The 13,115-nt window shown below is 46.2% G+C and overlaps 1 protein-coding gene across 1 annotated transcript in view; it reads right to left on the minus strand.

Annotated features, from left to right (window-relative positions):
* Positions 1-13,115, minus strand: part of LOC132488566 (protein FAM169B-like) — an 85,266-nt gene that overhangs the window by 56,889 nt on the left and 15,262 nt on the right. The window contains 2 exon segments of the mRNA XM_060096893.1: positions 8,500-8,524; positions 8,526-8,633. Coding sequence (XP_059952876.1) covers positions 8,500-8,524; positions 8,526-8,603 — 103 coding nt within the window. The 5' untranslated portion in view covers positions 8,604-8,633.

Consider the following 13,115-nt stretch of genomic DNA (forward strand, 5'->3'; position numbering starts at 1 on the left):
CAGCCATGCCCACCTACCTGGATGGCCCCTGTTGGGGCACTAGGCCAATGAGGAGACACACGAGCATATCAGTTTGGGCTCCTTAAGAAGAACGTTCTAATAGAGCTGTCCCGGAACAGACCAGGCTCTCCCAGACTTCAAGCCGGTGCCCAGACAACACCTTCATGATTCTGATATATCTCTATACTACCTTCTTAGCCCTACCATAAAAGAGGCATCATTTGCTATGATTATAAAAATAAATCTTACTATGATAAATCTTTAAAGTCTAGCTAAGGGTGCTCAGCTGGGAGACCTATTTTCTTTTTTTTTTTTTTAAAGGAGATTAACAAGTGTTAGCTAAGTGTTAAAGCCATATTAGTAGGAAACAGAATCTCTTTGCTTGATATATATATATATATATATATATTTTTTTTTTTTTTTTTTTTTTTTTTGCTGTACGCGGGCCTCTCACTGCTGTGGCCTCTCCCGTTGCGGAGCACAGGCTCCGGACACACAGGCTCCGCGGCCATGGCTCGCGGGCCCAGCCGCTCCGCGGCATGTGGGATCTTCCGGGATAGGGGCACGAACCCGTGTCCCCTGCATCGGCAGGTGGACTCTCAACCACTGCGCCACCAGGGAAGCCCTTGATATATTTAAAATTGAAATAAAATTCAAAAGATCATCCTTTTTCTCCTTCTGAAATTCAGCTGTACCACCTAAAATCATCTTGGAAAGCACTGGACCTAATGATCTAAACACCCTTTCAACTGTGAGCTTCTGGAACCTTGTCTCCCTTCTCTAAAGCTAAGTAGCCCTAGTTTCCTCGAGCCTTGTTCAAATGGTTTCAAGCCCTCTCAACCCCCTGGTTGCTCTCCACAGATAAGCACCAGTTTGTTTCAGCTGCATCCTGAGCAGCAACCAAAGAGAATGGGGCTGTAATTGAGCTGGAACATTATGCTTCCATTAAGGCAGCCCCAGGTTCCATCTGCTTTCCAGCAGCCCACTGCAATGTCCAGGCTCACTGCGCTTCCAAGGATGAGAACTGCCACCTGTTTCTTTTTATCCAGGTGGTGTAGAGGTACATCCTCCCCAGTCCATCCTTGATCTCTGGCTGCTTTTGGATGGACTGCATGACATTATCCAACGAGGCAGTTTGGGATTAGTAGAAAGAACAATGGTCTTAACCATTAGAGTGGTTCAAAAACAGATTAGATTGCCCTAGTGCGGTGTTACCTTCCTCTCCATGAGGTTTGCAAGCAGAATCCATCAGGGAGGTAATTCAGTTGCCAAAGTTTGGCCAGCAGTTGACAAGAAGGCCTCCCATTCTAAAACCCTGTGCTTCTATAACACAACACTCAAAGACAGAGAAGAACATGCAGAAGTGCACCATGATGGAAGAATACTTCTAATTTCACGCCTACTCTCTGCCCTAGGTGGTCCAAGGCATCAGATATTCTGCCACAAATCATTTCATCCTCACAACTACCTTGTGAAGTAGCTAAGATGCCCCCATTTTGCAAATGACCAAACTGAGACTCGGAGAGGCCAAATCACTTATCCGGGTCACTCAGTCAGTTGTCAGAGCCAGGAATGCCAAGTCTGTTGAATCTGATGCCAAAGTCCAGGTTCATCAATTCTATTCTGCAGGTCCCAGGAAGAAATGAGAGAAGCAAAAGGCCATCAGTTGATGCGAGTCTGGAATGCCAGGATAAGCAGTTTTGATTTAATACAGGAGGTAAGAAAAGACTACTTTTTTGATGAGGGGAGTTATATTTTTAATCTTTGTAAACACTTGAGTTCAGTTAATAATTTAAAAATAAGAGGAATAGTAAAACAAGGGGAAATAAATGAAAGATAGGGCCGTGGGGAGGTACAAAACAACTAAGGAAGGGAGGTTCTTGGCAGCCTTCGGCTATGTGCCTTCGGCTGTGTCCCCTCGGTGACAGAAACCAGCCACTGATTAGAGAAACAGTCAAGCGTGAGCCCCGCAGGGAACAGCCAGACAGAACGAGGGCACGTACTTCACAAACCACCTTCACGGAAGGCACATCCCCCGTTTCCTACAGGGGAAAGCTGGACAGCTGCATTGCAGGCAGACCTCATTTTACTGTGCTTCACTTTACTGTGCTGCACTTTATTGCATTTTTTTTACAAATCGAAGGTTTGTGGCAACCCTACGTCGGCGTCATTTTCCCAACAGCAATTGCTCACTTTACATTTTTGTGTCACATTTTGGTCATTCTCGCAATATTTCAAACTCTTTCATTATTATTACGTTTGTTATGATGATCAGTGATCAGTGATTTTTGATGTTACTGTTACAAAAAGATTACTATGACTTGCTGAAGGCTCAGATGATGGTCAGCTTTTTTAGCAATAAAGTGTTTTTTGTTTGTTTGGTTGGTTGGTTTTTTGTGGTACGCGGGTCTCTCACTGTTGTGGCCTCTCCCGTTGCGGAGCACAGGCTCCGGACGCGCAGGCTCAGCGGCCATGGCTCACGGGCCCAGCCGCTCCACAGCATGTGGGATCTTCCCGGACCGGGGCACGAACCCGTGTCCCCTGCATCGGCAGGCGGACTCTCAACCACTGCGCCACCAGGGAAGCCCCAATATAAGTGTTTTTAATTAAGGTGTGTACATTGTTTTCTTAGACATAATGCTACTGCACACTTAACAGACTACAGTATAGGGTAAATATAACTTTTCTATGCACTGAGAAACCAAAGAATTCGTGTGACTCTATTGCGATATTCGTTTTACTGCAGTGGTCTGGAACCTGCGCAACGTCTCTGAGGTCTGCCTGCACTCACATCCTCACAGTAGCCCGCCAGGAATATTAACTACTTGCCACCAGGGAATTCACAACTCCAGGATGTTTTTCATTTGCTCGCAGGGTTATTGGAAGTTACTATGATGGATTCAATCAGCTTACCAATAATTAACTCATACACGGGCTTATCAAACAGCTCTGATCCCTTTAGCTTCCATCTAACCACACAAACACAAGGCCTTCACAAATATAATTGGAAAATTATAAAGGAACCAGGGACAGCCTTCTCGATGGTCACGGCTAAGCACATGTGTCAAAGCTGTGAAGAGGCTCTATGGTACCATCGGCTGCTTCAGAGTCCACATGTTTCAAGCCACAAGAGGTGCATTTACATATCGTGCCTGCTTCAAGATACCAGACTAAAGAGCATGAGGTGTGGACAACACCTGAGCGCTTTTTGGAAATCACGCAAAATTGCAGCAACCATCATAGAGCCCCAGCAGCAGGAAAACATTTGGAAACTTTATTTAAAGCTCTATGAAATATAAAGAAAGGTCCAGAGTGAGATTTCTTGGAGCTTATGAATATTTATTATAATACATTCTTGAAAACAATCAAAAAATTAAGTACACTAGAAATAGGAAACAGATTTATAAGGGTCAGTCATATATTTATATTTTGCAAATTGCAGTTAAAGACCTATAACCAGAATATTGTTAAATGCCAAAAAAACGGCAGAGGAGAGGGCTGCTGATATTTGGACATTTTCTTAAAACTGGCAAATGATATTTTCAGAGTTTTTTGACAATCTGTTTCCCAAGGAGTGCACATCCTGTTACTTTCACTAACCTGGTGCCAGCTGGAGTCACAAATTCAAGGCAATGTCAAAGGCCTGGGGTTATCATAGTCCCTTTGTTCAACCAGGGCTTGACCTGACAGGAACAGGAGATGTCCTGAACCTTGACCAGAAAGCTCTCACACACAGCTCAGCCACCCCCAGCCCTGGAGCAAGGAGGAGGCTTCGCCAACATGCCAAAAACTCCCAGACAGCTAGCTAAGCACACTCGTGTCTCAGATTAGTAACAAGAGAAGCGTTAACAACAGTCTACATGGTGAATAACGTTCCCCAGTCAAGGAGGTCACCTTGGGCTTTGTGACACCCATCGAACAGGGCATCCTCTGACTACAAACCCCAGATGGATATGAGGTGTTTAAGGCAAAAGTCCACCTCCAGGGGAGCTGGAGAGCTGAAAGAGGCCCCTTTGCAAATTGTAGTTAAAGACCCATAACCCCAAACTTTCACCAGACACCATGACACTGAAAGAGGGCTAACTCACTAAGGGTTTGTTTTTTTTTTAATTTCTTATTAGGAAAGCAATATATGGGAATTGTAGGAAATCTGTAAAACACATTAAAGTGTAATAAAGGAGTAAATTTCTAAATAGGATTGAATTTGAATTGGGACTCCCTTGAGGTCAGAGACGAGGAGTTTGCTTCCAGCTCACTGGTGGCCTGGGCTCCAGGTGGACTGATAGGCTGGAACCCTCTCCAACCTCACACTGCTCACTGCCAACAGCCCCAGACCCCTGCCCTATATGCAACTGAGCACAGCCATCCACGTGTGCTCAGAGCACTCACTCCAAGAAGCTGAAATTGGTCAAAAACAGGCTCTTCATAATACAGAGGGAGAATAAATGAGTTACAGATTACATAAATTTCACCACCAGAAACAAAACCCCACTGGATAATCACCTTGCAAAAATCCCCTACCCTACACCAGCTGACCATCAGAGGCTTCATTTCCTCATCTGTCTGGCAGGGATAAGAATGGTCCCTGTGCTTCGCAGGGCTACGGTGACACTCCAACAAAAGGGCTCCACCCTGTGCACACGATGTTATTAATAAGAACAGTAAGTGCTACCCTTAAAAGCAGCTCTGAATACTGCCACTATGGGCAAGAAGGTGTCTGGTGTCTTCAATACAAAAATCATTGTGTGTCAATAAACAGAAATCATAATGCCTTACCAGACCTCTGAGAGCTGAAAGTAAATCAGTTCTGCCTTGATGTCCTTCTAAGGCCAGCCGAAGAGTACAACCATCATTTCTGAGGTGTTTGATTCCATGTGTTGTAAACAAATCAGAATCCTTGTTTATTAAATTGATTAATAACTACCAACCTGTCTTTGTGTCCTGGGGATTAACCAAGGCCAAGATTTTATGTTGAGGTTCATCACAGTGCACAGTGCAAAAGCAAACAGACGAAGCTTCAAGTTTAACCTGAAAAAATAGTAAAATCACCATTTTGTTCTGTCACCACAGTAAGGGCACAAGAAACTGCTTAACAATTAAATTAGCACAATATTCACTGAAAGAACACTGTTGCACAGAAGTAAATTTGACAGGACGGGGCTTCCCTGGTGGCACAGTGGTTAAGAATCTGCCTGGCAATGCAGGGAATACGGGTTCAAGCCCTGGTCCAAGAAGATCTCACGTGCCGCAGAGCAACTAAGCCCGTGTGCCACAACTACTGAGCCTGTGCTCTAGAGCCCACGAGCCACAACTACTAAAGCCCGCGTGCCTAGAGCCCGTGGTCCGCAACAAGAGAAGCCACCACGATGAGAAGCCTGAGCACTACAATGGAAACCCAACACAGCCAAAAATAAAGTAAATAAAAATAAATAAATTTTTAAAAAAATTGACAGGATGGAGGCAACATGAAAATGGAAACCTTACCCACTCTGAGCTAAACACTAGGGCAATCTGACAACGGCCCTTCCTCTATCTCCCACCCAGCAAACCTGCTCTTCCCCTTGCTCACCTGTCTGTCCATCCAAGTAATGACTGAACATTTCCTCAGCTGACCCCCTTGCAGTCTCTCCTTCCATTCACTTCCTGCCCCAGCAGCCTTCCCCACCCGAATCCCCGTCGGGCCTCCGCCTGTCAAAGCAGAAGGCCACATCCCAACCTCAGGCTGCACCTGCCAAGCCAGCCTCAACTGTCCCCCTGCAGCCACTCTATGCAAACAGCCTAGACAAGCCTGCGTCCACCCGCAATGCCACTCAGGCTGCCTGCTGCCCTGGCTCGGATCCCTGCAAGCAGCCTCAAGAAACCCACACCCTCTCTGGGCCCTGCAGTCTCAGCTCTGGCTCTGAGGCAGCCCCGGGGGGAAGACCTCAGTGCCCAGCACCTGTTTGCTCATGACCACAAGGAATACCAAGCAGCACATGCAGCGTCTCTGATGCTGGGCTGCCCCAGAGCCTTCTCTCAAGCACCCACTTGCCAAGTTCTGTTCCCGGCCATCGAACCCACTGGCCTCAGCTCCCAAAGCAAAAGGACAACACGCTCCACTCCAAAGTCTGTTTCGAAAACCGAGGAGAGTGTAAGAAAATGAGAAAAGGACGTGTCGGCTGAGTGAGGCAGGCAGGCTGCTTGTAAAAGTTTACAGCAGGCCTCCTTGGTTTCAGAGAATTGTTTCTTAACAAATCCTGAGACCCATAAACATCTTGGTGGCTCCCAGTCTTCAAGTCACCTTAACGAAGAGTCCCCCAGCTGGCTCCCCGTGGTGGCTATATGAAGCACAATTCACCCATCAGACGGCCGTTACAAGGCCATTAAAAACAATATGTACAAAGCATTGTATCAACATAGAAAGATGCTTATTATAGACAATATTATACTCTGAGTGTGATCTGAATGTTAAAAAAGCATGCCCAGAAATAAAATCCAATGGAAACACAGCAAAATGTTCATAGCAATTAACATGGGTGATTTTATTTTCTCTGTCCTTGGCTATAGTTCCCAAATAGTATACACTGAGCATATACTGTTCTATAACCAAGAAAAATCAGTAAGTATTATTGTATTTTAAATATGATAAGACAATTTCAAAACTGAAAACAGAGTTAATTATGAAAAGAAAAGACTTTGAGGAGGACCAGAGTGATGTGGTGTGGTACATCCTTGTCTTTTTTGTTTGTTTGTTTAAAAAAAATTCTCTGGTTTCAAAAAGAAAAGTTAAATTTGCTAAAAACAATGAGGAGGTCCATCATCATTGCAAATCAGACTATTTCAAAACCTGCTAAATGGTCGGAAACCGCTACCATTTCTTAATTAATTGCTAAAATGGTAGGAAACCAAATGATTATTTTCAGGACTCATTTTTTAGAAGGGGGAGAAGTAAATAGGTAGAAAGATATTTCAGCATTTCTATCACATTAAAACAACTTGGGCTTCCCTGGTGGCGCAGTGGTTGAGAGTCCGCCTGCCGATGCAGGGGACGCAGGTTCGTGCCCCGGTCCGCGAAGATCCCACATGCCGCGGAGCGGCTGGACCCGTGAGCCATGGCCACTGAGCCTGTGCGTCCAGAGCCTGTGCTCCGCAACGGGAGAGGCCCGCATACAAAAAAAACAAAAAAAAAAAAACTTAATTTTAGTAACTGTCTTATTTTATTATGTTTTTGCTAATAACACTAAAATTATTCTCTCTGTGAGCATACTACATATTGGGAGGTTTTGTTGTTAAGTGACGTAATCCATAAATAAATGTGAAATAAAATCAGATAGATGACTGAAACTGCACCCTAAAGTACTTCAGCGCTAACTCTTGTATTTTGCCACACTTCTCAGATTACCTAGCATTCTCCCCGTCCCCGACTCCATCCAACAACCCTGCAGCCCACCAGCCCCGCAGTTCCCCAAGAGTAAGTCCCTAGCCTTGACTGAGAGCTTGCTTGCTTTCTGGTTTAGCTGTCACTAGGGGGCGCTGAAAGCGTGTGAGTACAGCCACCTCCCTCGGACGCAGATCAACAATAAGGAATCACCCATGGGAGCTGGATTCTTCCAGGAGTTAATTACAAACTAGCATCTCCAAAATCTCAAGGAAGCCACACTATATGAACTGTACAAGCCATTGTTTTAATTAACTCTGGAACAACTTCAATACAGCAAAATAAAACCCTGTCTTCCTCAACCAACTTTGCCTGCCAGAGAGCAACGATTTCTGTTATGAGTGAAATCTTATTCGTATAAAACAAGAAAATTTTGCCTCTTTCAACAGATCAGCCTCAAATCTGAAAATAAGGTAACCAATTTAGGTACAGTCCAAGATGCACATATTCTTTTTATTTACTTCAGGGGATGGGGGAAGGCCTTAAAAATAACACAATTATTAAATTTCACCCACAATCCCACTGTCCTAACAAATAGTTTTCATTTCTGTTTTCTTCCAGTCCATATTCAAAATTCAATCTTATCATTGCTAAAAATCGTAATTGATATAACTTCATTCCAAGTCAGAAACTTTTAGGACTAAGTCAAACCTTAGAGACTAAAGGCCAGTCAATCCCCTCATTTACAAATGGGAAAACTGAGGCCAGTCAGGCAACACACACAGCATCTCATTTAATCCTCATAACAACAATATGAAGTAAGCACTGTTATTGTCCCAACTTCTGAGATGAGAATAGCAAGAGCAGAGAGGTAAAGACACTTGCTCAAGGTCACACAGCTATTAAGTGGTAGGCATGGGATTCACAGTAGGCTATTTGGCTGACTGCTTTATAGAACTGGACTTATCCTCAAGACCTCAGAATCCCAATCCAGGATTCCTTTTGCTTCTCAAAGTGGAATTATTCTAGTATTCACTCCAGAAGGATTTTTTTTTAATCTGTAATGCTCTTTCACTAACATTCGCCTTTTTAATAACTTAGATTGTACAGAACTCTCCACCAATGAGGAAGATCACACATACCTGCTCCCCAGTGGGAAGAGAGAAAACCTCTGGTGAGGGCCATGCTCCCTCCCCAAGAGTGTCACAGTAAGCCAGAGCCGCTTCCTGATGCCCGGCAGGGTCATCTTCCAAAATATCCACTGGGTAAATGCCTGCTAGGGGAAAAAGAAGGCAAGAAATGACATGAGCTTTCCTCTCTCATTGAAATAAAAGTCACTTATTTCTTGAATATGAAAAGAAAAAAGCAGCCAATTGAAACTTGCTTTAAAAATTCTGTTCACCTGTTTTTTTTTTAAGTGAAAAAGAAAAGAGCAGTGTAGCAGCAGGAACCAAAAGAAAATAGAAGACATTCCTGATGGTGGGGTTGGCACCAACCCCAAGGAGACATGAGGTCTCCTTGTGAGACATGAGGTTCAATGTGAACCCTCTTAGACCACTGCAGAAACTTCCTTTCATACCCCCTAACTATCAAATGGTTTCCCAAGTATTTTCTAGTAGTGTTCTCCACCACGGCCACATGTACAAACAGGTACCCTGAGAGCTGACCCCAGCTGCTTAGAACCTTGCTAACTTTGACAAAATCCAGCCTGAGTTTTTAGTTTGCCAGCTTACATTTGCCACGAAGTTAAGATTTGTCAATTCTTCTCCTTTAATTAGACTGCTTTATTGTAAGAGAGTTTAAACGTACTAGTTAGTATGAACTATAAAACTACATGTGTAAACCGACATGGCCATTCACAGATAGACTATTGTACAGATTAATTTGCAAGTTATCTCCCAGCTCTACTCAGCGTCTCTTTCTTATCACCACACTTTTAGAGGAAAATTATATCCTCGAATAATCATACAAATTTAGAGCATCCAATTCAGCTTGGAAATGGCAGTTAGTTTTCCCTTGAGATGCTGGCTCATCTCTGGCTGGCACATCCCTGAGTGGGAGGGGGCTCTGTAGCTTCTGCCCTTCCATGGTCCCCTCCTCTGATGCATTTCTGGGCCTCTTATGGTGGGAAGGGTGCCAAAGCAGCTGTCTTCTTCTTCTTCTTCCTCTCCTCCTCCTCCTCCTCCCCCTCCCCCCTCCTCCCCTCCTCCCCCTCCTCCCCTCCTCCCCTCCTCCCCCTCCTCCCCTCCTCCCACCTCCTTCCCCCTCCTCCTCCCCCTCCCCCTCCCCTCCTCCTCCCCCCTCCTCCTCCTCCTCCTCTGCCTCCTCAAGGAAGATAAGCCTGCGCATAAACACCCACTGAAATAACAGCTTCCTACTTTTTCTCAGAATCTCCATTCCTTCTGCAGCCACTTTTGAGGGAACAGAGACTGCTCTTAGCAGCAAAAAGTTTCATGTCTCCAGTTCACCAAGCTTGCCTATGACGAATTTTACTGCTGTTGATTGGGGGCAGTGCCCATAGAAAACAGAGGATGTCAAGAGCAGGGGTGGACTAGGCCTCAGTCCTGCATGAGCCCCTCCCCCTGCCCCTGACTTTTCACGGTGAAAACGTCACCAGCACACACAGAGTGGCAAAGAGACGAGTAAATACACTCTCCCGCTATTCAATTTTTTAAGTATTTGAATGTGAAATGCATACCAAAAAATTACAACTATAAATGCACTGATTAAAATGTTTCAAATAAAGACATGAAAAATTAACAGTCCATTCAGTGACAATGAACAGTCAATGATGAACTCGGGGGTCTCTTTCTAAACAAGGTTGTGCCTCTAGGTAGCAGGGATATTCTGCTGTTCAAGGCACACACTTATGGTGTGTGTGTGCATGGGTGTTTTCTCTCTATACACACACATTCAAGGAAGCCCAGGCTCCTTCTCACTGTGATGGGCCAGGAAGCCCCCAGCAACTGATCAGACACAGCCCTCAAGCTGAACCTCTATGCCCTCCCTACTCCTTACTGGGCCCTCCAGGCATACAGCTCAAAGCCGATGGATCCAAGCCAAGCCAGATTGTTCCTTGCTCAGGAACCACTTCAAACCTGCCACCAAACCCTCAGCCTGCATCACCTATCTCCAATCGTCCTGACGCTCTCAGTTCAAGGCCTCAGCATCTCACAATAACCTCTGGCCTCACCCCTTTCCACCCATCCTTCCTCCATCTGCCACCAATAAAAATACTGTAGCTATACCCTGGCCCCAGGTGCCAGCAGGTTGCTGAGCGCTCCACACCTTGTATTTCACTGAGTCCAGCCTAACTCCAATTTACAGAGGAGAAAACTGAGGCCTGAAGAGGAGACCATTTGGCTAGTCAATGGCAACACCAGGGCATGAAGGTCCGTCTGATTTCAGAACGTGTAAAACACTCAGATGATGTTAGTGACCCCATCCAGACAGTCTCCTCTACCAAGCCTCGAAGGTCCTTTACAATCCCCTGCCCCCTTCCTCTGCAGCACCCCTACTGTCCAGCTCCTTCTGCCTTGCCATCTTCAAGGCCCATCTCAAACTCTAGCACACCCAACGGCCTTCCTGGAGCCCCAAAAGGCAAGGGCTCTGTGGGTTATTGAGTCCCGTGTTCGAATCCAGCTTGGCTTAGGATGGGGATTGATACACCTTGGCCACTTCCCCTGGGCTGCAGGGCCTCACACACCTGAACTAGGCCTTTCACATTGGTCAGCAGGTGAGGCAGCCTCACCCCACCAGGAATGTGAAGACTCCCTCCAGGCACACTGGGTGCTTGTTCTCTCCTCTCCTGGCCCCAACACCCCTCGCCAACAAAGGCCTCTCCCTATGCCCTTCTCATCCTGAGCACTTCGGAAATGTGGGTGGTTGTTTAGCTGAGCTCTCTGTTCAAACTGCTATTCATCCAGTTGGTCTAGTGGCTTCCCACAGGTATGAAAAAAGATTCAGTGCACGTTCAAATAAATTAAGAAAAACATACTGGGAAGTGGGCTGCTTCAGCCCTAGGGCACCTGACTCATGCTGCTTGATTCTCCCATGAAAGCAACTTCAATAGCTACCTTTCTCCAGATGCCCCCAGGAATGCAGTCTTACGGAGCAAGTAAAGATCCCACCTGGACTTTTACTCTCTGGCGCTGGCCCTGTGTCTTGGGAGAGATGTTTGCCAGAGGCAAGCCTTCAGTCCGCTCCAGTGAGGTTGAGGGCTGACTGACAAGCCTTATCAATGACCGCCCCACCACCACACACACACAAGCTGAGACCTCTGCTGACAGGGGACTGGGAGGACAGCGTAATCGTCCACGTTTTGCGGAGGGGCACAGGGTGGGGTACCTCACCCAAGACCACTGGGCCTAGGGGCCTCTGCCTGGTTCCCCCAGAGGCTGCCACAGCTTGCCTGGCATTGGCTCTGGCTGAGTGTGGTCAGGAGAAATGCAGTGAATGTATTTTGCTTCTTGTACACCATGAAATCATTTCCCTGGCCGGGTATGCTGCTGGGGCTGTGAGAGCCCCTCAAAGAACCTGACAGACAGTATTCCCAGGGCACCCTGGCCCCTCAGGGCTCTCCTGCCTTGCAGCCCAGGGGCGGGTCCCTGGGGGTCTTCTCAACAGAAGCCCAGCAGAATCCATCAGCCCGATAGCGTGAGCATGGGGGCTGCATCGGGCCTGCCTCTGGGGATAAATTAACCCTCCACGAAAAGGAATTTCCAAAGATCTCTTAAAGGTTCCCTTTTAAAACCTTTCAGCTGGGCCAGACCCCTGCACCCCAGGGAAAGGGCCCCCCAAGCTGGCCGGAGACAGGAGGAGGCTGCTCCAGCCTTTGGGGTTTTAATTCCCTCTGGGGAAACTGCCCCATCAGAAAAGTTCGGGCAGACTCCTCCTTACACGGAAAATGTTTGGGTTAGCTTTCTGGAAAACTGGGTGGGAGTGAAAAAAAAAAAAGGGAGCTGCTTAAGGCAGGAGAGGGGAGGCGGCATCCAATGCTGGCTGGCAAGGGAGACCCCTTCCCCAACCCAGGACGGACACACACACACACACACACACACACACACCCGCCTCCATTGCAGGGAGGAAGGAAGCCCCGCCCCCGCCCACCCGCCAACCACAAGGGCACATTTGGGCCTTGCAGAGGGGCCCTCGGGAAGTAAACAAGTCTGGGGCGTCTTCTGCACGCGCCGGAGACCAGCCTGGCCGCCGAGCTGCTGATGGAAGGCAGACTCGGGCAGGAGCTTCCAGATGTGAAATGTTAACAGGCTTTAATGGTTTGAACCCAACAGGAAATATTTTTCCAAAGCCAAAAGAATGTAATCTTTTCAGTACAATGCAAAATGCTTTTATGAGAAACGGCACACAGTTGAAATGATAATTCATTGCAGACAGTAAAGAAATTGAAATCCCCCAACGAACCCCGATTTTAAGAATTCACTTTAAGCATAAGTTGGTTGTGGTCACCCGAAAAACAAAAGCAGAGGTCTATCTTAAAGCATTGTTCCAGGGAAAATGCTGAAATCATTCAGGATCTTTGTACCAAATCTTGAGTTTCCAGCGTACAGAATTTTTTTATTTTTGCTTTTCTTTTTCACATAAGCTATCTGGTTGTTTTCTTCACAAAATAATTTGCTTCTAAAAGGAAATTATTAGAAGAAGGAATTCTTATTATATAAGAAATATGCTGAGGGGGGTTAAGTGCCTAATTCTGAGCTTAGCAGAGAGCTTGGAGCCTAGTTTCTAACCGGAGAGAGGG

This window comes from Mesoplodon densirostris, chromosome 4 (genome assembly GCF_025265405.1).
Source record: "Mesoplodon densirostris isolate mMesDen1 chromosome 4, mMesDen1 primary haplotype, whole genome shotgun sequence".
Classification (NCBI taxonomy): domain Eukaryota; kingdom Metazoa; phylum Chordata; class Mammalia; order Artiodactyla; family Ziphiidae; genus Mesoplodon; species Mesoplodon densirostris.